The 18929-nt window shown below is 61.6% G+C and overlaps 3 protein-coding genes across 3 annotated transcripts; 2 read left to right on the forward strand and 1 right to left on the reverse strand.

The window, feature by feature from the left end:
- The first annotated feature begins 1451 nt into the window (after window positions 1-1451).
- LOC139826055 (E3 ubiquitin-protein ligase TRIM39-like) lies at window positions 1452-10121 on the forward strand. Its single transcript, XM_071800926.1, has 6 exons — window positions 1452-2122; window positions 3728-3823; window positions 5474-5704; window positions 6863-6885; window positions 6956-7077; window positions 7233-10121. The coding sequence occupies exons 1-6, from the start codon at window positions 1658-1660 to the stop codon at window positions 7778-7780; spliced, it is 1485 nt and encodes a 494-aa protein (XP_071657027.1). The 5' UTR covers window positions 1452-1657; the 3' UTR covers window positions 7781-10121.
- Window positions 9908-13968, forward strand: RNF39 (ring finger protein 39). The gene is made up of 2 exons (XM_071800925.1): window positions 9908-11790; window positions 13848-13968. Exons 1-2 carry the CDS (start codon window positions 9908-9910, stop codon window positions 13939-13941), a joined length of 1977 nt encoding a protein of 658 aa, XP_071657026.1. The 3' UTR covers window positions 13942-13968.
- A 459-nt stretch (window positions 13969-14427) lies between these two features.
- PPP1R11 (protein phosphatase 1 regulatory inhibitor subunit 11) lies at window positions 14428-18825 on the reverse strand. Its single transcript, XM_071800919.1, has 3 exons — window positions 18595-18825; window positions 16837-16945; window positions 14428-15042 (listed from the first exon to the last, which is right to left on the reverse strand). Exons 1-3 carry the CDS (start codon window positions 18661-18663, stop codon window positions 14792-14794), a joined length of 429 nt encoding a protein of 142 aa, XP_071657020.1. The 5' UTR covers window positions 18664-18825; the 3' UTR covers window positions 14428-14791.
- Between the last annotated feature and the right edge of the window lie 104 nt (window positions 18826-18929).

Here is an 18929-nt window from a genome sequence, read left to right on the forward strand (position 1 = left end):
AGGCGCTCTGGGTGGGGCACCTTCTGCAGGGGTTTATGCTATAGGGGTTTATCTTGCAGCCGTGCTCCTATAGCTTGAGCAGCCTATAGATTCTATAGGTTGAGCAACCCATAGGCTCCTCTGTACCCCCCGCGGTTGCCGCCTCCCCGTGGCCGTTTGAACCGAATTCTGCCTCTTTTCTCCCCGAAACCCAGCGTCGCGCCCTGATGACGTCATCGCCTGAACGGAATCCACCTGCTTTCGCCCCAAAATCGCTGCCGACGCCTGATGCCGCTTTCCCGCCAAAACCGCCACCGATTTGAGGCGTTTTCACCCCAAAAACTCGTTGGTTTTGCACCATTTGTTTCGCACCCAAATTCCACCATCGTTGGGACCAATTTGAGGCGTTTTCACCCCAAAACCTCATTGGATTTGCACCATTTGCTTCGCACCAAAATTCCACCCTCGTTGTGACCGATTTCAGGCGTTTTCACCCCAAAACCTCCTTGGATTTGAACCATTTGCTTCGCACCAAAATTCCACCATCGCCGTGACCGATTTCAGGCGTTTTCACCCCAAAACCTCCTTGGATTTGAACCATTTGCTTCGCACCAAAATTCCACCATCGCCGTGACCGATTTGAGGCGTTTTCACCCCAAAAACCTCTCGGAACTCTTTTGTGTTTCGTTGCCCCCTTTTCCCACAACTTCCCCAACCCCTCCCCCCCAATCCCCACCCCCAATCCCCACCCAACCCTTTTTCTTTCTTGCTTTATTTATTTCCTTCTTTTTTTCCTTCCTTTCTTCTTATTTCTTTCCTTTCCCTTTCCTTTCCCTTTCCTTTCCCTTTCCTTTCCCTTTCCTTTCCCTTTCCTTTCCCTTTCCTTTCCCTTTCCTTTCCCTTCCCTTTCCCTTCCCTTTCCCTTCCCTTTCCCTTCCCTTTCCCTTCCCTTTCCCTTCCCTTTCCCTTCCCTTTCCTTTCCCGTTTCCTCTTCTTTTCCTTTTCCGTTTCCTTTTTGTTTCTTTCCTGTTTCTTTTTTGTGTTTCCTTTATTTCCTTTCTTATTTCCTGTCTTTCTTCTTCTTTTTTCTTATTTCTTTTTGATTTCTTTCTTCTTTTTTTATTTCCTTTTTTATTTCTTTTGTTTTCCTCCCTTTCCTCCCTCCCTTTCCTCCCTCCCTTTCCTCCCCCTTTCCTCCCCCCTTCCTTCCTCTTTCCTTCCTTCCCTCCTTCCTCTCTCCTTCCTCCTTCCCCCCTCTCCTTCCTCCTCCCCCCCTCTCCTTCCTCCTCCCCCCCTCTCCTTCCTCCTCCCCCCCTCTCCTTCCTCCTCCCCCCCGCTCCTTCCTCCTCCCCCCCTCTCCTTCCTCCTCCCCCCCTCTCCTTCCTCCTCCCCCCCGCTCCTTCCTCCTCCCCCCCTCTCCTTCCTCCTCCCCCCCGCTCCTTCCTCCTCCCCCCCGCTCCTTCCTCCCCTCTCCTTCCCCCATCTCCTTCCCCCCTTTCCTCCCCCCCTCCCTTCCCTCCTTCCTCCCTTCCCCCCTCCATCCTCCTTCCCCCCCATTTCCCTCCCATTCCATTTACACCTCCCTCACCCCTTCCCCCCCTACTCCCCCCACCCCCACCCCCCTTCCCCCTCCCCCCAACTTCCAGGACCCTTTCCCCCCATCTCCCCAACCCCAACCATGTCCCTCTCAGCCGCCCTTGCCACCCTCCAGGTGGAAGCCAGCTGCTCCGTGTGCCTCGAGTACCTGCAGGACCCCGTCATCATCGAGTGCGGCCACAACTTCTGCCGCGCCTGCATCACCCGCTGGTGGGCCGAGCTCCACCGCGACTTCCCCTGCCCCGTCTGCCGCAAAACCTCCCGCCACCGCGCTCTACGCCCCAACCGCCAACTCGCCAACATGGTAGAGGCCGCCCGACACCTCCGCGCCGCCAAACGCAAGCGCGGCGGCGACGACGCCGACGACGCTGCCGACTACGCCCCTGCCGACTACGCCGCCTCGGAGCGGCGCTGCGGGCAACACGGCCGGGCGCTGGCGCGGTTCTGCCGCGAGGACCAGGCGCCCCTGTGCCTGCTGTGCGAGATCTCGCACGCCCACCGCGCGCACGCCACCGTGCCCATCGGCGACGCCGAGCGCGAGTACAAGGTGAACGGAGACGGGTTCGGAGACGGGGGTGGGAATATAGGGGGTTTGGTTGGGTTGAGGCTCTGTGTTTTCCACCCCGTGTCTTGGGGTTCAACCCCAAATTTGGCCCTAGGGATGATTGTTAAGTGGGTTTGGTTGGGATGAGGCTCCATCTGTGTTTTCAGCCCCATATCTTGGGTTTTAGCCCCAAATGTGGCCCCAAATTTGGCCCCATGGCTGATGATGGAGGGGGTTTGGTTGGGATGAGGCTCCATCTGTTTTCAGCCCCATATCTTGGGGTTTAGCCCCAAATGTGGCCCCAGGGATGGTCATAGACTGGTTTGGTTTGGATGAGGTTCTGTTGGTGTTTTCAGCCCCATGTATTGGGTTTTAGCCCCAAATTTGGCCCCAGGGATGATCATAGACTGGTTTGGTTGGGATGAGGCTCCATCAGCATTTTCAACCCAATATCTTGGGTTTTAGCCCCAAATTTGGCCCCAGGGCTGGTCATGGAGGGGTTTGGTTGTGATGAGGCTCTGTTGGTGTTTTCAGCCCCATATCTTGGGTTTTAGCCCCAAATTTGGCCCCTAATTTGGCCCCAGGGATGGTCATAGAGGGGTTTGGTTGGGATGGGGCTCCATCTGCATTTTCAACCCAATATCTTGGGGTTCAGCCCCAAATTTGGCCCCAGGGCTCATTCTAGAAAGGGTTTGGTTGGGATGAGGCTCTGTCGGTGTTTTCAGCCCCATGTATTGGGTTTTAGCCCCAAATTTGGCCCCAGGGATGATCATAGAAAGGTTTGGTTGGGATGAGACTCCATCTGTTTTCAGCCCCATATCTTGGGTTTTAGCCCCAAATGTGGCCCCAAATTTGGCCCCATGGCTGATGATGGAGGGGGTTTGGTTGGGATGAGGCTCCATCTGCATTTTCAACCCAATATCTTGGGGTTCAGCCCCAAATTTGGCCCCAGGGATGGTCATAGACTGGTTTGGTTGGGATGAGGCTCCATCAGCATTTTCAACCCAATATCTTGGGGTTTAGCCCCAAATTTGTCCCCAGGGCTGATCATGGAGGGGTTTGGTTGGGATGAGGTTCTGTTGGTGTTTTCAGCCCAATATCTTGGGTTTTAGCCCCAAATTTGGCCCCTAATTTGGCCCCAGGGATGGTCATAGAGGGGTTTGGTTGGGATGGGGCTCCATCTGCATTTTCAACCCAATATCTTGGGGTTCAGCCCCAAATTTGGCCCCAGGGATGATCATAGACTGGTTTGGTTGGGATGAGGCTCCATCTGTGTTTTCCACCCCATGTCTAGGGGTTCAGCCCCAAATTTGGCCCCAGGGATGGTCATAGACTGGTTTGGTTGGGATGAGGCTCCATCAGCATTTTCAACCCAATATCTTGGGGTTCAGCCCCAAATTTGGCCCCAGGGCTCATTCTAGAAAGGGTTTGGTTGGGATGAGGCTCTGTTGGTGTTTTCAGCCCCATATCTTGGGTTTTAGCCCCAAATTTGACACAGGGCCAGGAGAGAGGACTCAGGGGTGGGGGGAGGATGTGGGGATAGATGGAGGAAGAATTTGGGGCAGGGGTTCCCACCCCAGCACCCCCTCTTCTCTCCCCCCCCGGCAGGAGAAGCTGCAGCAGCAGCTGGAGCTGCTGGAACAGAAGCTGGCGACCGTCACCGAGTGCCGAGCGCGCGAGGAGAGGAAACCCGCAGAGCTCAAGGCAGGTGACGGGGACACTGGGGACGCACCGGGGTCATCGCGGCGAGGGGATAGAGTCACTGGGCTGGTGGCACCAAACTGGGTGACACTGGAGGCTGTGCTGCCACCCAGAGACCCGCACAGGCTGCAAGGGATTCAATGGAACAGAACAAGTGGGGGGTGTTGTATCCGGGCAGAACAGCCCCAGGGTCCAGTGTAAGCTGGGAAGGGGCTGGTGGAGCAGTGGAAAGGGACCTGGGGGGACCTGGGGGACCATGAGCCAGCACTGGGCCCTTGTGGCCAGGAAGCCAATGGGACCTGGGGGGGTTAGAAGGGGGTGGGCAGTGGGTCAGAGAGGTTCTCCTGCCCCTCTGCTCTGCCCTTGAATAAAGGGTTTAGTTCATACACTATCAGGATACACTTGAGGAACTCATATATATGTATATATACATAATACATGCAGCCACAGCACCCTGAGAACGCCCCATCTCATGTGATCTGGGAAGCTAAGCAGGGTCGGCCCCGGTCAGCACTTGGATGGGAGACCAGCTGGGAACAGAGAGGTTCCTATTCTGCCCTTAAATAAAGGGTTTAGTTCAGATACTATCAGGATACGCTTGGGGAACGCACATATATATATACATATAATATATGCAGCCACAGCACCCTGAGAATGCCCCATCTCATCTGCTCTGGGAAGCTAAGCAGGGTCGGCCCCGGTCAGCACTTGGATGGGAGACCATGAAGGCCAATGGGACCTGGGGTGGGTTAGAAGGGGGTGGTCAGTAGGTCAGAGAGGTTCTGCCCCTCTATTCTACCGTTGATTAAAGGGTTTAGTTCAGATACTATCAGGATATATTTGGGGAACTTACATATATATATATATATATATACATATATATATGTCTATATACATAGTACATGCAGTCACAGCCCCCTGAGAACGCCCCATCTCATGTGATCTGGGAAGCTAAGCAGGGTCGGCCCCGGTCAGCACTTGGATGGGAGACCAGCTGGGAACAGAGAGGTTCCTACTCTGCCCTTAAATAAAGGGTTTAGTTCAGATACTATCAGGATATACTTGGGGAACTCGTGTATGTGTATATATATGTATATATGCACATAGTATACGCAGCCACACCCCCCTGAGAACGCCCCATCTCATGTGATCTGGGAAGCTAAGCAGGGTCGGGCCCGGTCAGCGCTTGGATGGGAGACCAGAGAGGTTCTTCTGCCTCTCTGCTCTGCCTTTGAATAACGGCTTTAGTTCAAACACTGTAAGAATACACTTAACAAACTTATATATATGTATATATATATATAATGTATGCAGCCACAGCACCCTGAGAACGCCCCATCTCCTCTGCTCTGGGAAGCTAAGCAGGGTTGGCCCCGGTCAGCGCTTGGATGGGAGACCAGTTGGGAACAGCGGGTGCTGTGGGCTGAGCCAGCACTGGGCCCTTGTGGTACCTGGGGTGGATTAGAAGGTTCCAGAAGGCCAGTGAACTGTTGAGAGAGTCCAGCGCAGCCACGGAGATGCTGGAGGGAGTGAAGCATCTCCCGTGTGAGGGAAGGAATGGAGAGCTGGAGAAGAGGAGCCTGCGGGGTGACGTTAGTGGTGATTGCTATGGAAAGGTGAGTGTCCCCCTGACCCGTGACGCTGTGTTGGCAGAGGACGGTTTGGCGGCGCCGGGAACGCATCGCTCGCGAATTCCAGGAGCTGCACGAGCTGCTGGAGGAGGAGGAGCGGCGGCTGCTGCGGCGGCTCCAGGACGAGGAGCGGCAGCTGCTGCAGCGGCTCCAGGACAGCCTGGCGAGGCTCGGCGAGCGCCGGCGCCGCCTGAGGGCGCTGGCGGCAGAGCTGGAGGAGAAGAGTCTGCAGCCGGGACCTGAGATGCTGCAGGTGAGGAGGCCGGGGCGGGGAGTTTTGGGGACAAGAACCAATGGGATTGGGGTTGGGGACAAGGTCATCGGGATGGGATCGTTGGGATGGGGTTGGTTTGGGGACAGGATGGTTGGAATGGGGTTGGGGACAAGATCATTGGGATGGGGTCATTGGGATGGGGTCATTGGGATGGGGTCATTGGGATGGGGTTGGGGAGAAGACCACTGGGATGGGATCATTGGGATTGGGGTTGGGGACAAGATCATCGGGATGGGAATATTGGGATGGGGTTGGGGACAAGATCATAGGGATGGGATCATTGGAGATGGGGTTGGGGACAAGATCATAGGGATGGGATCATTGGAGATGGGGTTGGGAACAAGATCATAGGGATGGGATCATAGGGATGGGATCATTGGGATGGGGTTGGTTTGGGGACAGGATTGTTGGAATGGGGTTGGGGACAAGATCATTGGGATGGGATCATTGGGATGGGGTTGGTTTGGGGACAGGATGGTTGGAATGGGGTGGGGGACAAGATCATTGGGATGGGGTCATTGGGATTGGGGTTGGGGACAAGATCATCGGGATGGGAACATTGGGATGGGGTTGGGGACAAGACCATTGGGATGGGATCAGTGGGATGGGATCAGTGGGATGGGATCATTGGGATGGGTTTCGTTTGGGGACAGGATCATTGGAATGGGTTTGGGGACAAGATCATAGGGATGGGATCATAGGGATGGGATCATTGGGATGGGGTTGGTTTGGGGACAGGATCATTGGAATGGGGTTGGGGACAAGATCATTGGGATGGGATCATTGGAATGGGGTTGGGGACAAGATCATTGGGATGGGATCATTGGGATGGGATCATTGGGATGGGGTTGGTTTGGGGACAGGATCATTGGAATGGGGTTGGGGACAGGATCATTGGGATGGGATCATTGGAGATGGGGTTGGGGACAAGGCCATTGGGATGGGATCATTGGGATGGGATCATTGGGATGGGATCATTGGGATGGGATCATTGGGATGGGGTTGGGGACAAGATCATCAGAACAGGATCATTGGGATGGGGTTGGTTTGGGGATGGGATCATTGGTTTGGGGCCAGGATCATTGGAATGGGGTCGATTTGGGTCCAGGATCATACTCCCCATTCTCCCCATTCCAGGACATCAAGGACACCCTGGCCAGGTAAGCTCCGCCCCCCAGGCCCCATTTTGGCGCTTAAGGGCAGGATTTGGCTCATCCGGCTCTACCCCAGGTGCGAAGCGATGGTGGAGCCGGCGGAGGAGCCGGCGCCGGTGCCCGTGGAGCTGGAGCGGACGTTCGGCAGCTTCCCTTGGCAATACTTCACCCTCCGCAGGCTCTCCCAGCGCCTCCTGGGTGAGCCACAGCGCGTCAATCAATCACGTCGGTCACGTCAATCACGTCGGTCGCGTCAATCACGTCGTGATGTCAATCACGTCGGTCGCGTCAATCACGTCTCCATCTCCCTACCCGCACACCACCCATTATCCCCCCCTCTTTTCCCCCCTTAGACGAGGTGACCCTGGACCCCGACACCGCTCACCCCAACCTCTTGCTCTCCGACGACCGCAAGAGCGTCCGCTTCGTGGAATCCCGCCCGCGGAACCTTCCGGACACTCCACGGCGCTTCACCATGTACCCCTGCGTGCTGGCGGCTCAAGGCTTCACCTCGGGCCGCCACTATTGGGAGGTAGAGGTGGGCGACAAGACCCACTGGGCGCTGGGGGTCTGCAAGGACTCCGTGAGCCGCAAGGGCGAGCTGACCCCGCTCCCCGAGGCCGGGTATTGGCGCCTCCGCCTCTGGAACGGTGACAAATACGCGGCCACCACCACCCCCTTCACGCCGCTCACCTTGCGCGTCAAACCGCGCCGAGTCGGGGTCTTCTTGGACTACGAGGCCGGCGAGGTGGCTTTTTACAACGTGACCGACCGCTCGCACATCTTCACCTTCACCGACACCTTCACCGAGACCGTCTGGCCGCTCTTCTACCCCGGGATCTGCGCCGGGAGGAAGAACGCGGCGCCTCTCGTCATCCGCTCGCCCACCGATTGGGAGTGACGGGGGGGGAAATGGGGGGGGAGCCGAGAGCCGGTGGCACTGGGGTCCGGTGGCGCTGGGGTCCGGTGGTGCTGGGATCCAGTGCTGGGGTCCGGTGGCGCCGGGAGCTGGTGGCGCTGTGATCCAGTGCTGGGGTCCGGTGGTGCTGGGGTCCGGTGGTGCTGGGATCCAGTGCTGGGGTCCGGTGGCGCTGGGAGCTGGTGGCGCTGGGATCCAGTGCTGGGGTCCGGTGGTGCTGGGATCCAGTGCTGGGGTCCGGTGGCACTGAGAGCCGGTGGCGCTGTGATCCAGTGCTGGAATCTGGTGGCGTTGGGGTCCGGTGGTGCTGGGGTCCGGTGGTGCTGGGGTCCGGTGGTGCTGGGAGCCGGTGGTGCTGGGATCCAGTGCTGGGGTCCGGTGGTGCTGGGATCCAGTGCTGGGGTCCGGTGGCGCTGGGAGCCGGTGGTGCTGGGATCCAGTGCTGGGGTCCAGTGGTGCTGGGATCCGGTGGTGCTAGGATCCCATGAGGCGGGGACTGGTGGCACTGGAATCCAGTGCTGGGATCGGGTGGTGCTGGCATATGGTAGTGCTGGCATATGGTGGTGCCGGGATCCGGTAGCACTGGGATCCAGTGGTGCTGGGATCCAGTGGCACTGTGATCCACTGCTGGGATCCGGTGTCGCTGGGATCCGGTGTCGCTGGGATCCAGTGAGGCGGGATCCGGTGGTGCTGGCATATGGTGGCGCTGGGATCCGGTGGTGCTGTGATACAGTGCTGGGAGCTGGTGACTCTGGGATCCAGTGGTGCTGGGATCCGGTAAGGTGGGATACGGTGGTGCTGGGATCCAGTGGTGCTGAGATCTGGTGGCACTGTGATCCGGTGGTGCTGGGATTCAGTGAGCTGGTAGCACTGGGACCTGGTGAGCTGGTAGCACTGGGATCCAGTGAGCTGGTAACCCTGGGGTCCACTGAGCCGGTAACACTGGGATCCAGTGAGCTGGTAGCACCGGGATCTGCTGAGCCAGCAACACTGGGATCTGGTGAGCTGGTAGCACCGGGATCCACTGAGCCAGTAACCCTGGGATCTGGTGAACCGGCACTGCTGGGGTTTGGCTGTGGGACATCTGGTAGCACCGGGATCTGGTGAACCGGTAGCACTGGGATCTGTTGAGCCAGCACTGCTGGGGTTTGGCTCTGGGACATCTGGAAGTACCGGGATCCAACGAGCCGGGACCACCAGGATCCAGTGAACCGTTAGCACCGGGATCTGCTGAGCCAGCACTGCTGGCATTTGACTCTGGGACATCTGGAACTACCGGGATCTGGTGAGCTGGTACCGCCGGGATCCAGCGAGCGGACCCCGCTGGGGTTTGGCTCTGGGATGTCTGGTACCACCAGGATCTGGTGATCCAGCACCACCGGGGTTTGGCTATGGGACATCTGAGGCCACTGGGATCCAGTATGGCTGAGATCTGGTGATCCAGCACCATGGGGCTTTGGCCCTGGGACATTTACTGCTGGGATCTGGTGATCTGGCACTGCAGGGGTTTGGCCTTGGGACGTTTGGCGCTGCTGGGATCTGGTGATCCAGCACCATGGGGATCTGGCACCATGTGGCTTTGGCCCTGGGACATCCGGTGTTGCTGGGATCTGGTGATCCAGTACCATGGGGCTTTCGATCTGGGACATTTGCGGCTGGGATCTGGTGATCCGGCACTGCGGGGATCTGGTGATCCAGCACCGTGGGGATCTGGCCCTGGGACATTCGGCGCTGCTGGGATCTGGTGATCTGGCACTGCGGGGGTTTGACCACGGGACGTTTGGCACTGCTGGGATCTGGTGATCCGGTGATCCGGCACCATGTGGCTTTGGCCCTGGGACATTCGGTGCTGCTGGGATCTGGTGATCCAGCACCACATGGATCTGGTGATCCAGCACCATGGGGATCTGGCCCTGGGACACTTGGCACTGCTGGGATCTGGTGATCTGGCACCGCGGGGATTTGGCCATGGGACGCTTGGGGCTGCTGGGATCTGGTGATCCAGTACCACGGGGAGCTGGTGATCCAGCACCGTGGGGCTTTGGCCCTGGGACAATTCCTGCTGGGATCTGGTGATCCAGCACCATGGGGATCTGGTGATCCAGCACCATGGGGCTTTGGCCCTGGGGCATTTCCTGCCGGGATCTGGTGATCCGGTGTTGCTGGGATCTGGTGATCCGGTGTTGCTGGGTGGGACCCCTGGATCTGGCGTGTGCAGGGCCGCGTACCCCTTCGTGTCCCCCCGTGTCCCCATGTCCCTCTATGTCCGTGTGTCCCCATGTCCCTTTATGTCACTCTGTGTGTCCCCATGTCCACCCATGTCCCTTTACGTCTCTCTGTGTGTCCCCATGTCCCTCTGTGTGTCCCCACGTCCACCCATGTCCCTTTATGTCCCTCTGTGTGTCCCATGTCCCTCTATGTGTCCCCATGTCCCTTTATGTCCCTCTGTGTATCCCATATCCACCCACATCCCTTTACGTCCCTCTATGTGTCCCCATGTCCCTTTATGTCCCTCTGTGTGTCCCATGTCCCTCTGTGTCCCTCTGTGTGTCCCCATGTCCACCCACATCCCTTTATGTCCGTGTGTCCCATGTCCCTCTATGGCCCTCTGTGTGTCCCATGTCCCTCTATGTGTCCCCATGTCCCTTTACGTCCCTCTGTGTGTCCCATGTCCCTTTACGTCCCTCTGTGTGTCCCATGTCCCTCTGTGTCCCTCTGTGTGTCCCCATGTCCACCCACATCCCTTTATGTCCGTGTGTCCCATGTCCCTCTATGGCCCTCTGTGTGTCCCATGTCCCTCTATGTGTCCCCATGTCCCTTTATGTCCCTCTGTGTGTCCCATATCCACCCATGTCCCTTTACATCCCTCTGTGTGTCCCATGTCCCTCTGTGTGTCCCCATGTCCACCCACATCCCTTTATGTCCGTGTGTCCCATGGCCCTCTATGGCCCTCTGTGTGTCCCATGTCCCTCTATGTGTCCCATGTCCCTTTATGTCCCTCTGTGTGTCCCATGTCCCTCTGTGTCCCTCTGTGTGTCCCCATGTCCACCCACATCCCTTTATGTCCGTGTGTCCCATGTCCCTCTATGGCCCTCTGTGTGTCCCATGTCCCTCTATGTGTCCCCATGTCCCTTTACATCCCTCTGTGTGTCCCATGTCCCTTTACGTCCCTCTGTGTGTCCCATGTCCCTCTGTGTCCCCCTCTGTGTGTCCCCATGTCCACCCACATCCCTTTATGTCCGTGTGTCCCATGTCCCTCTATGGCCCTCTGTGTGTCCCATGTCCCTCCGTGTGTCCCCACGTCCCTTTACGTCCCTTTATGTCCCTCCGTGTGTCCCCACGTCCCTTTACGTCCCTTTATGTCCCTCCCCATCCCGCCCCGCCCCCTGCCATCCCGTCCCGCGCTTTCACCCGCGTGGCCCCGCCCCTCCCGCGGCTCTCACCTCCGCGGCCCCGCCCACACCCCTCGCGGCCCCGCCCACACCCCTCGCGGCCCCGCCCACACCCCTCGCGGCCCCGCCCACACCCCTCGCGGCCCCGCCCACACCCCTCGCAGCCCCGCCCATGCCGCTTGTGTCCCCTCCCGCGCCTCTCGCGTCCCCGCCGCCCCACTCGCGTCCCCCCCACCGCCCCACTCGTGTCCCCGCGATGTTCCCCTCGGGGCCACCAACGCGGGGCTCGCTGGCCCGGCTGGCCCAGGCCACCCTGTGTCCCGCCTGCGGGCGGGCGCTGCGGGACCCGGTGCTGCTGGCCTGCGAGCACAGCTGCTGCCGCCACTGCCTGCGTCGCGATGGCCCCGGGGACACCGATGGCACCACGGGTGGCACCGCCACCACCACCACGGGTGGTGGCACCGTCAGCTGCCCCCGCTGCCGCCTGCCCTGCGCCCCCAAGCGCATCCGCACCCCCGTGGCTTTGGCCGTCGAGAGCCGCATCGCACAGCGCCTGGCGACGGGGGAGCCCGCGGGGACGCCCAGGAGGCGGGGAGGCAGGTGAGGGACCCAGGCGTTCGGGGGGGACCCAGGCGTTCGGGGGGACCCGGGTGTTCAGGGGGACTTGGGGGGATTTGGGGGACCCGGGCGTTCGGGGGAGCTGAGGTGTTTGGGGGGGACTTGGGGGGATTTGGGGGACCCAGGCGTTCGGGAGGGACTGAGGTGTTTGGGGGGTTTGGGGGACTCAGGCGTTCGGGGGGACCCGGGTGTTCGGGGGGACTTGGGGGGACCCAGGTGTTCAGGGGGGACCCTGGAGTTTGGGGGGACTTGGGGGGATTTGGGGGACCCAGGCGTTCGGGAGGGACTGAGGTGTTTGGGGGGTTTGGGGGACTCAGGCGTTCGGGGGGACCCGGGTGTTCGGGGGGACTTGGGGGGACCCAGGTGTTCAGGGGGGACCCTGGAGTTTGGGGGGACTTGGGGGGATTTGGGGGACCCAGGCGTTCGGGAGGGACTGAGGTGTTTGGGGGGTTTGGGGGACCCAGGTGTTCAGGGGGACTTGGGGGGATTTGGGGGACCCGGGCTGAGGTGTTTGGGGGGGACCCAGGTGATCGGGGGGACCCAGGCGTTCGGGGGGACCCAGGTGTTCAGGGGGACTTGGGGACATTTGGGGGACCCAGGCGTTCAGGGGGACCCAGGCGTTTGGGGGGGCTGAGGTGTTTGAGGGGGACTGAGGTGTTTGGGGGGACCCAGGCGTTCGGGAGGGACTGAGGTGTTTGGGGGGTTTGGGGGACCCAGGCGTTCGGGGGGGACCCAGGCGTTTGGGGGGATTTGGTATCCAGGGGGACTGGGGGGATTTGGGGGACCCAGGAGTTCAGGGGGGACCCAGGCGTTCGGGGGGACTGAGGTGTTAGGGGGGATTTGGGGGACCCAGGCGTTCGGGGGGACCCGGGTGTTCAGGGGGATTTGGGGGGATTTGGGGGACCCGGGCGTTCGGGGGGACCTGGGTGTTTGGGGGGGCTGAGGTGTTTGGGGGGACTTGGGGGGATTTGGGGGACCCAGGCGTTCGGGGGAACCCAGGCGTTCGGGGGGACTTGGGGGGATTTGAGGGACCCAGGCGTTCGGGGGGACCCGGATGTTCAGGGGGACTTGGGGGGATTTGGGGCACCCGGGCGTTCGGGGGGGCTGAGGGGTTTGGGGGACCCAGGCTTTTGGGGGGACCCGGGTGTTCGGGGGGACCCGGATGTTCAGGGGGACTTGGGGGGATTTGGGGGACCCGGGCGTTCGGGGGGGCTGAGGGGTTTGGGGGACCCAGGCGTTCGGGGGGACCCGGGTGTTCGGGGGGACCCAGGCATTTGGGGGCACCCGGGTGTTTGGGGGGACTGAGGTGTTTGGGGGGACTTGGGGGCATTTGGGGGACCCAGGCGTTCGGGGCGACTTGGGGGGATTTGGGGGACCCAGGCGTTCGGGGCGACTTGGGGGGATTTGGGGGACCCAGGCGTTCGGGAGGGACTGAGGTGTTTGGGGGGTTTGGGGGACCCAGGTGTTCAGGGGGACTTGGGGGGATTTGAGGGACCCAGGCGTTCGGGGGGGACCCAGGAGTTCAGGGGGGACCCAGGTGTTCGGGGGGGACCCAGGCGTTCGGGGGGACCCAGGCGTTCGGGGTGATTTGGTATCCAGGGGCACTGGGGGAATTTGGGGGACCCAGGCATTCGGGGTAGGGGAGGGGGGGACCCAGGTGTCCGAGTGGACTTGGGGTGCATTTTGGGGTCCCCCCCCCATCCATCCATGACCCCGTGTCCCATTCCTCACGTGCCCGGGCGCCTGAGTGTGTCCCCGGGGGGGGTGGTGACGGTGTCACCGCACCCCAAGGTGTCACCGCACCCCGATGACCTCGCCTTGCGGGGGGGACCCAGGCGTCCGGGGCCTCACGTGCCACCCCCCCCCGAGCCGGTTTGGTGACATTTTTGGGGGGTGACGCTTGTTTTGGTGCCACTTTGGCTCCCCCCCCCCACCCCCCCCCCGGCTTGGGGACATTGGTGGCACCTCCTTGTCCCCCCCCCCGCCCCGCATTGTCCCCAATTTGGTGACACCCCCCCCCCCCCCTCTTTTATCCACAGCCTGGGCGCCCAACTCCGCGCTGATGCCGCCCCCCCCTCAAAGAGCCCCCCCTCCCCCAAAATCAGCTCCTCCCCCCCACCCCCCCCTTGCTGACCCCCCCCCCAAAATAAACGCCGGTTCCCCCCAACACGGCGCCACCTTTAATACCCATGGGGGGGGGGGGGCACCCCAAAATATGCCCCCCCCCCCCCCCCCAAACAGAGGGGGGGGTGTGAGATATTGATTGGGGGGGGGGTCAGGCAGTGATATTTGGGGGGGGGTTGAGGCATCAATATTGGGGGGTTCAGGCATCAATATGGGGGGGTTCAGGTTTCATTTGGGGGGGGTCCCAGGTTTCATTTTGGGGGGGTTCAGGTTTCATTTGGGGGGGTCCCAGGTTTCATTTGGGGGGTTCAGGTTTCATTTGGGGGGGTCCAGGCATCAATATTGGGGGGGTTCAGGTATCAATAGTTGGGGGTTCAGGTTTCAATTGGGGGGTCCAGGCATCAATATTGGGGGGTCCCAGGTTTCATTCTGGGGGGGTCCCAGGTTTCATTTTGGGGGGTCCCAGGTTTCATTTTGGGGGGGTTCAGGTTTCATTTGGGGGGTCCCAGGTTTCATTTTGGGGGGGGTTCAGGTTTCATTCTGGGGGGGTTCAGGTTTCAATATTGGGGGGGTTCAGGTTTCAATTGGGGGGTCCAGGCATCAATATTGGGGGGTCCCAGGTTTAATTTTGGGGGGGTTCAGGTTTCATTTGGGGGGGCTCAGGGATCAATAGTTGGGGGTTCAGGTTTCATTGGGGGGGGTCCAGGCATCAGTATTGGGGGGGGGGTGTTCAAGTCTCATTTTGGGGGTGCTCAGGCATCAATATTGGGGGGGGTTGATCCCTGTGCTGATTGGTGGGGGGGTGATTTTGGGGGGGGGGGGGTCAAACCCAGAGTCTATTGAAAGGCTGGGGGGGTCCTCAGTGCTCCATAGGGGTGGGGGGCGCAGGGGGCAACGCTTGGGGTTCCCCCCCGGCGCCCCCCGCCCCCCGTTGCCGGCGTCCCCGTCCCCGTTTGTGTCCCCGCACGCAGTGGAGGTGCCCGCAGCCTTCGCCCCCCCCCGGGGCCCCCCCCCGGGCGTCTTCATCCTCCTCTTCCTCCTCTTCCTCCTCTTCTTCGCTCTCGCTCGAGCTCTCCCCGAATGCACGGGGCTTCTCGTAGATGCAGCAGCCTGGGGGGGACATGGGGGGGTCAGGGGACATGGGGGGACATGGGGGACGTGGGGGACATGGGGGGTTCAGGGGGCCATGGGGACACATGGGGGACATGGGGGTTCGGGGGACATGGGGGGACATGGGGGACATGGTGGGGTTGGGGGACATGGGGGGGTCAGGGGGCCATGGGGGCACATGGGGGACATGGGGGATGTGGGGGGGTTGGGGGATGTGGGGGGGACACATGGGGGGGTCAGGGGGCCATGGGGACACATGGGGGACATGGGGGATGTGGGGGAGTGGGGGGACATGGGGGGACACATGGGGGACATGGGGGGGTCAGGGGACATGGGGACACACAGGGGGAGTCAGGGGACATGGGGGACGTGGGGGGGTCGGGGGACATGGGGGGACATGGGGGACGTGGGGGGGTCGGGGGACATGGGGGACATGGCGGGGTTGGGGGACATGGGGGGGTCAGGGGGCCATGGGGACACATGGGGGACATGGGGGATGTGGGGGGGTTGGGGGATGTGGGGGGGACACATGGGGGACATGGGGGGGTCAGGGGGCCATGGGGACACATGGGGGACATGGGGGATGTGGGGGGGTTGGGGGACATGGGGGGGACACATGGGGGACATGGGGGGGTCGGGGGCCATGGGGACACATGGGGGACATGGGGGGGTCGGGGGACATGGGGGGACATGGGGGACATGGTGGGGTTGGGGGACATGGGGGGGTCAGGGGGCCATGGGGACACATGGGGGACATGGGGGATGTGGGGGGGTTGGGGGACATGGGGGGGACACATGGGGGACATGGGGGGGTCAGGGGACATGGGGACACACAGGGGGAGTCAGGGGACATGAGGGGGTTGGGGGACATGGAGGGGTCAGGGGGGACATGGGGAGGTCAGGGGACATGGGGGGATATGGGGGACATGGGGGATGTGGGGGGGTCAGGGGATGTGGGGGGGACACATGAGGGACATGGGGGGGTCAGGGGGCCATGGGGGGACATGGGGGACATGGGGGGGTCTGGGGGACATGGGGGGGTCAGGGGGCCATGGGGGCACATGGGGGACATGGGGGGGTCTGGGGGACATGGGGGGGTCAGGGGGCCATGGGGGCACATGGGGGACATGGGGGATGTGGGGGGGTTGGGGGACATGGGGGGGACACATGGGGGGGTCAGGGGGCCATGGGGACACATGGGGGACATGGGGGATGTGGGGGAGTGGGGGGACATGGGGGGACACATGGGGGACATGGGGGGGTCAGGGGACATGGGGACACACAGGGGGAGTCAGGGGACATGAGGGGGTTGGGGGACATGGGGGGGTCAGGGGACATGGGGGGGTCAGGGGACACATGGGGGACATGGGGGTCATGGGGGGGTCGGGGGACATGGGGGTGTCTGGGGACACAGAAGGGATCAGAGGACACACTGGGGGGTCAGGGGACACGGGGGGGGTGTCTGGGGACATGGTGGGGACACAGGTAACATGGGGGGGTGTGGGGACACACGGGGGGGTCAGGGGACACAGTGGGGACGCCAGGGGACACGAGGTGGGGGGGTAGGGGACATGATGGGGGGCAGGGGACATCGGGGGTTGCAGGTGACACGGGGGGGATGAGGGGATAAATGGGGGGTTAGGGGATACGGGGGAGGCTCAGGTGACACGGGGGGGGTCAGGGGACACAGGGGTGGAAAAGAGGGGACATGGGGGGGTGAGGGGACACACGGGGAGGGGTGAGGGGACACTGTGGGGGGTGAGGGGACACTGTGGGGGACGAGGGGACACTCACACTTGGAGGAGCGCCGGCCCAGGTGCTCGTTGTCCACGGTGTCACTCGACCACTCCACCTTCTTGTCGGGTTTGCGCTTGCGCAGCTTCAGCGTGAGGCTGCGGTTCTCCTGGGGGGGCGGGGGGGGACAGGGGCGTCACGGCTCGGGGACACGGTGACACTGTCCCCAAACGGCCCTGGTTGTGTCACCCCATCCCGGTTGTGTCCCCTGAGCCTGGTTGTTCCCCCACCTCTGACACCGTGTCCATCCCCGGCCTTGGTCATGTCCCTTGACACCTCCCCTGTCCCCACTGCCACTCCCCCCCATTTATTATCCCCTGATCCTGGTTGTGTCCCCTCATCCTGGTTGTGTCCCCACCTCTGACACCGCGTCCATCCCCGGCCTTGGTCATGTCCCTTGACACCCCCCCCCGTCCCCACTGCCACCCCCCATTTATTGTCGTCTCATCCTGGTTGTGTCCCCACCTCTGACACCGCGTCCATCCCTGACCTTGGTCATGTCCCTTGACACTCCCCCTGTCCCCACTGCCACTCCCCCCCCATTTATTGTCCCCTGATCCCGGTTGTGTCCCCACCTCCGACACCGCGTCCATCCCCAGCCTTGGTCATGTCCCTTGACACTCCCCCCCTGTCCCCACTGCCACCCCCCATTTATTGTCCCCGGATCCCGGTTGTGTCCCCTGATCCTGGTTGTTCCCCCACCTCTGACACTGCATCCATCCCTGACCTTGGTCATGTCCCTTGACACTCCCCCTGTCCCCACTGCCACTCCCCCCCCATTTATTGTCCCCTGATCCTGGTTGTGTCCCCACCTCTGACACTGCATCCATCCCTGGCCTTGGTCACGTCCCTTGACATTCCCCCCATCCCCACTGCCACCCCCCTATTTATTGTCCCCCCCGGTACCTATAGCCCCCCATGGTACCTATAGATTCCCCCATGGCATGTATAGATCCCCCCTGTACCTATAGGCCCCTCCCAGGTCTCTATACAGTTTATACAGCTCCCCCTTTTCAGTATCTATAGACCCTGTTTGGTACGTATAGACACCCCTGGTATCTATACTTCCCCCCTCCCCCCCAGCATCCATAGGCCCCTCTCAGGTATTTATAGCCCCCCACCCCGTATCTATAAGCCCCTCCTGGTACCTATAGCCCCTCCCCAGTACCTATAGGCCCCTCCCAGTACCTATACCCCCCCTCCCTGGTATCTATAGCCCATCCTGGTACCTATAGTCCCCCCTCCCCGCTATCTATAGGCCCCTCCCAGTATCTATAGCACCTCCCCAGTACCTACAGCCCCCTCCCTGCTATCTATAGCACCTCCCTGTTACCTATAACCCCCTCTTCAATACCTATAGCCCCTCCCGGCACCTATAGGCCCCTCCCCAGTATCTATAGCCCCCGCTATCCATAGGACCCTCCCAGTACCTATAGCGCCCTCCCCACTACCTATAGCCCCTCCCACTACCTATACACCCCTCCCTGATATCTATAGCCCCTTCCAGTACCTATAGCCCCCTCCCCACTGTCTATGCCCCTCCCACTATAGCCCCTCCCACTATCTATAGCCCCTCCCACTATCTATAGGCCTCTCCCATTACCTATAGGCCCCTCCCATTACCTATAGGCCCCTCCCCAGTACCCACAGCCCCCTCCCTGCCATCTCTAGGCCCCTCCCCGCTACCTATAGCCCTCCACCCCCCCACCCTGGTACCCATACCCCCCCCATCCCCAGCCACCCCCACCCGGTCCTCACCGGCTCCGCGGTGCCGGTCTCGGTGACGGTGGCGGTGCCGCAGCCGCCGTTGTCCGCCGTCCCGGACATGATCCCCGGGGCGAGGGGGATCCAGGGGGGGGTCCCGGGTCCGGTTTTGGGGGGTGAGGTGAGGGGAGGGGGGGGGGGGAAACACCCTCCGGTCTGGGCCTCGCTCGCCGCCGCCGCCCCGGTGCAGCGTCGCCCCCACTTCCGGCGGGCGGCGCGCAGCACTTCCGGCGGGGTTGCCGTACAACGCGCAGCTCGCACTGCGGGCGCCACTTCCGCCGTACGGCGCAGGGCGCATGCGCAGGGAGGGCGGGGGCGGGTCGGAAGAA

Source organism: Patagioenas fasciata, chromosome 34, assembly GCF_037038585.1.
Source record: "Patagioenas fasciata isolate bPatFas1 chromosome 34, bPatFas1.hap1, whole genome shotgun sequence".
Lineage (NCBI taxonomy): Eukaryota > Metazoa > Chordata > Aves > Columbiformes > Columbidae > Patagioenas > Patagioenas fasciata.

Bases quoted from the DNA above. Each gene is read 5' to 3' on its own strand.
- RNF39 (XM_071800925.1), top strand. From the start codon at position 9,908: ATGGGGCTTTGGCCCTGGGGCATTTCCTGCCGGGATCTGGTGATCCGG. The intron at 11,791-13,847 runs GTGAGGGACCCA...TTTTATCCACAG, and splicing joins CCCAGGAGGCGGGGAGGCAG to CCTGGGCGCCCAACTCCGCG.
- LOC139826055 (XM_071800926.1), top strand. From the start codon at position 1,658: ATGTCCCTCTCAGCCGCCCTTGCCACCCTCCAGGTGGAAGCCAGCTGC. The intron at 5,705-6,862 runs GTGAGGAGGCCG...TCCCCATTCCAG, and splicing joins CGGGACCTGAGATGCTGCAG to GACATCAAGGACACCCTGGC. The intron at 7,078-7,232 runs GTGAGCCACAGC...TTCCCCCCTTAG, and splicing joins GCTCTCCCAGCGCCTCCTGG to ACGAGGTGACCCTGGACCCC.
- PPP1R11 (XM_071800919.1), bottom strand. From the start codon at position 18,663: ATGTCCGGGACGGCGGACAACGGCGGCTGCGGCACCGCCACCGTCACC. The intron at 16,946-18,594 runs GTGAGGACCGGG...CCGCCCCCCCAG, and splicing joins AGACCGGCACCGCGGAGCCG to GAGAACCGCAGCCTCACGCT. The intron at 15,043-16,836 runs GTGAGTGTCCCC...TGTCCCCCCCAG, and splicing joins GGGCCGGCGCTCCTCCAAGT to GCTGCTGCATCTACGAGAAG.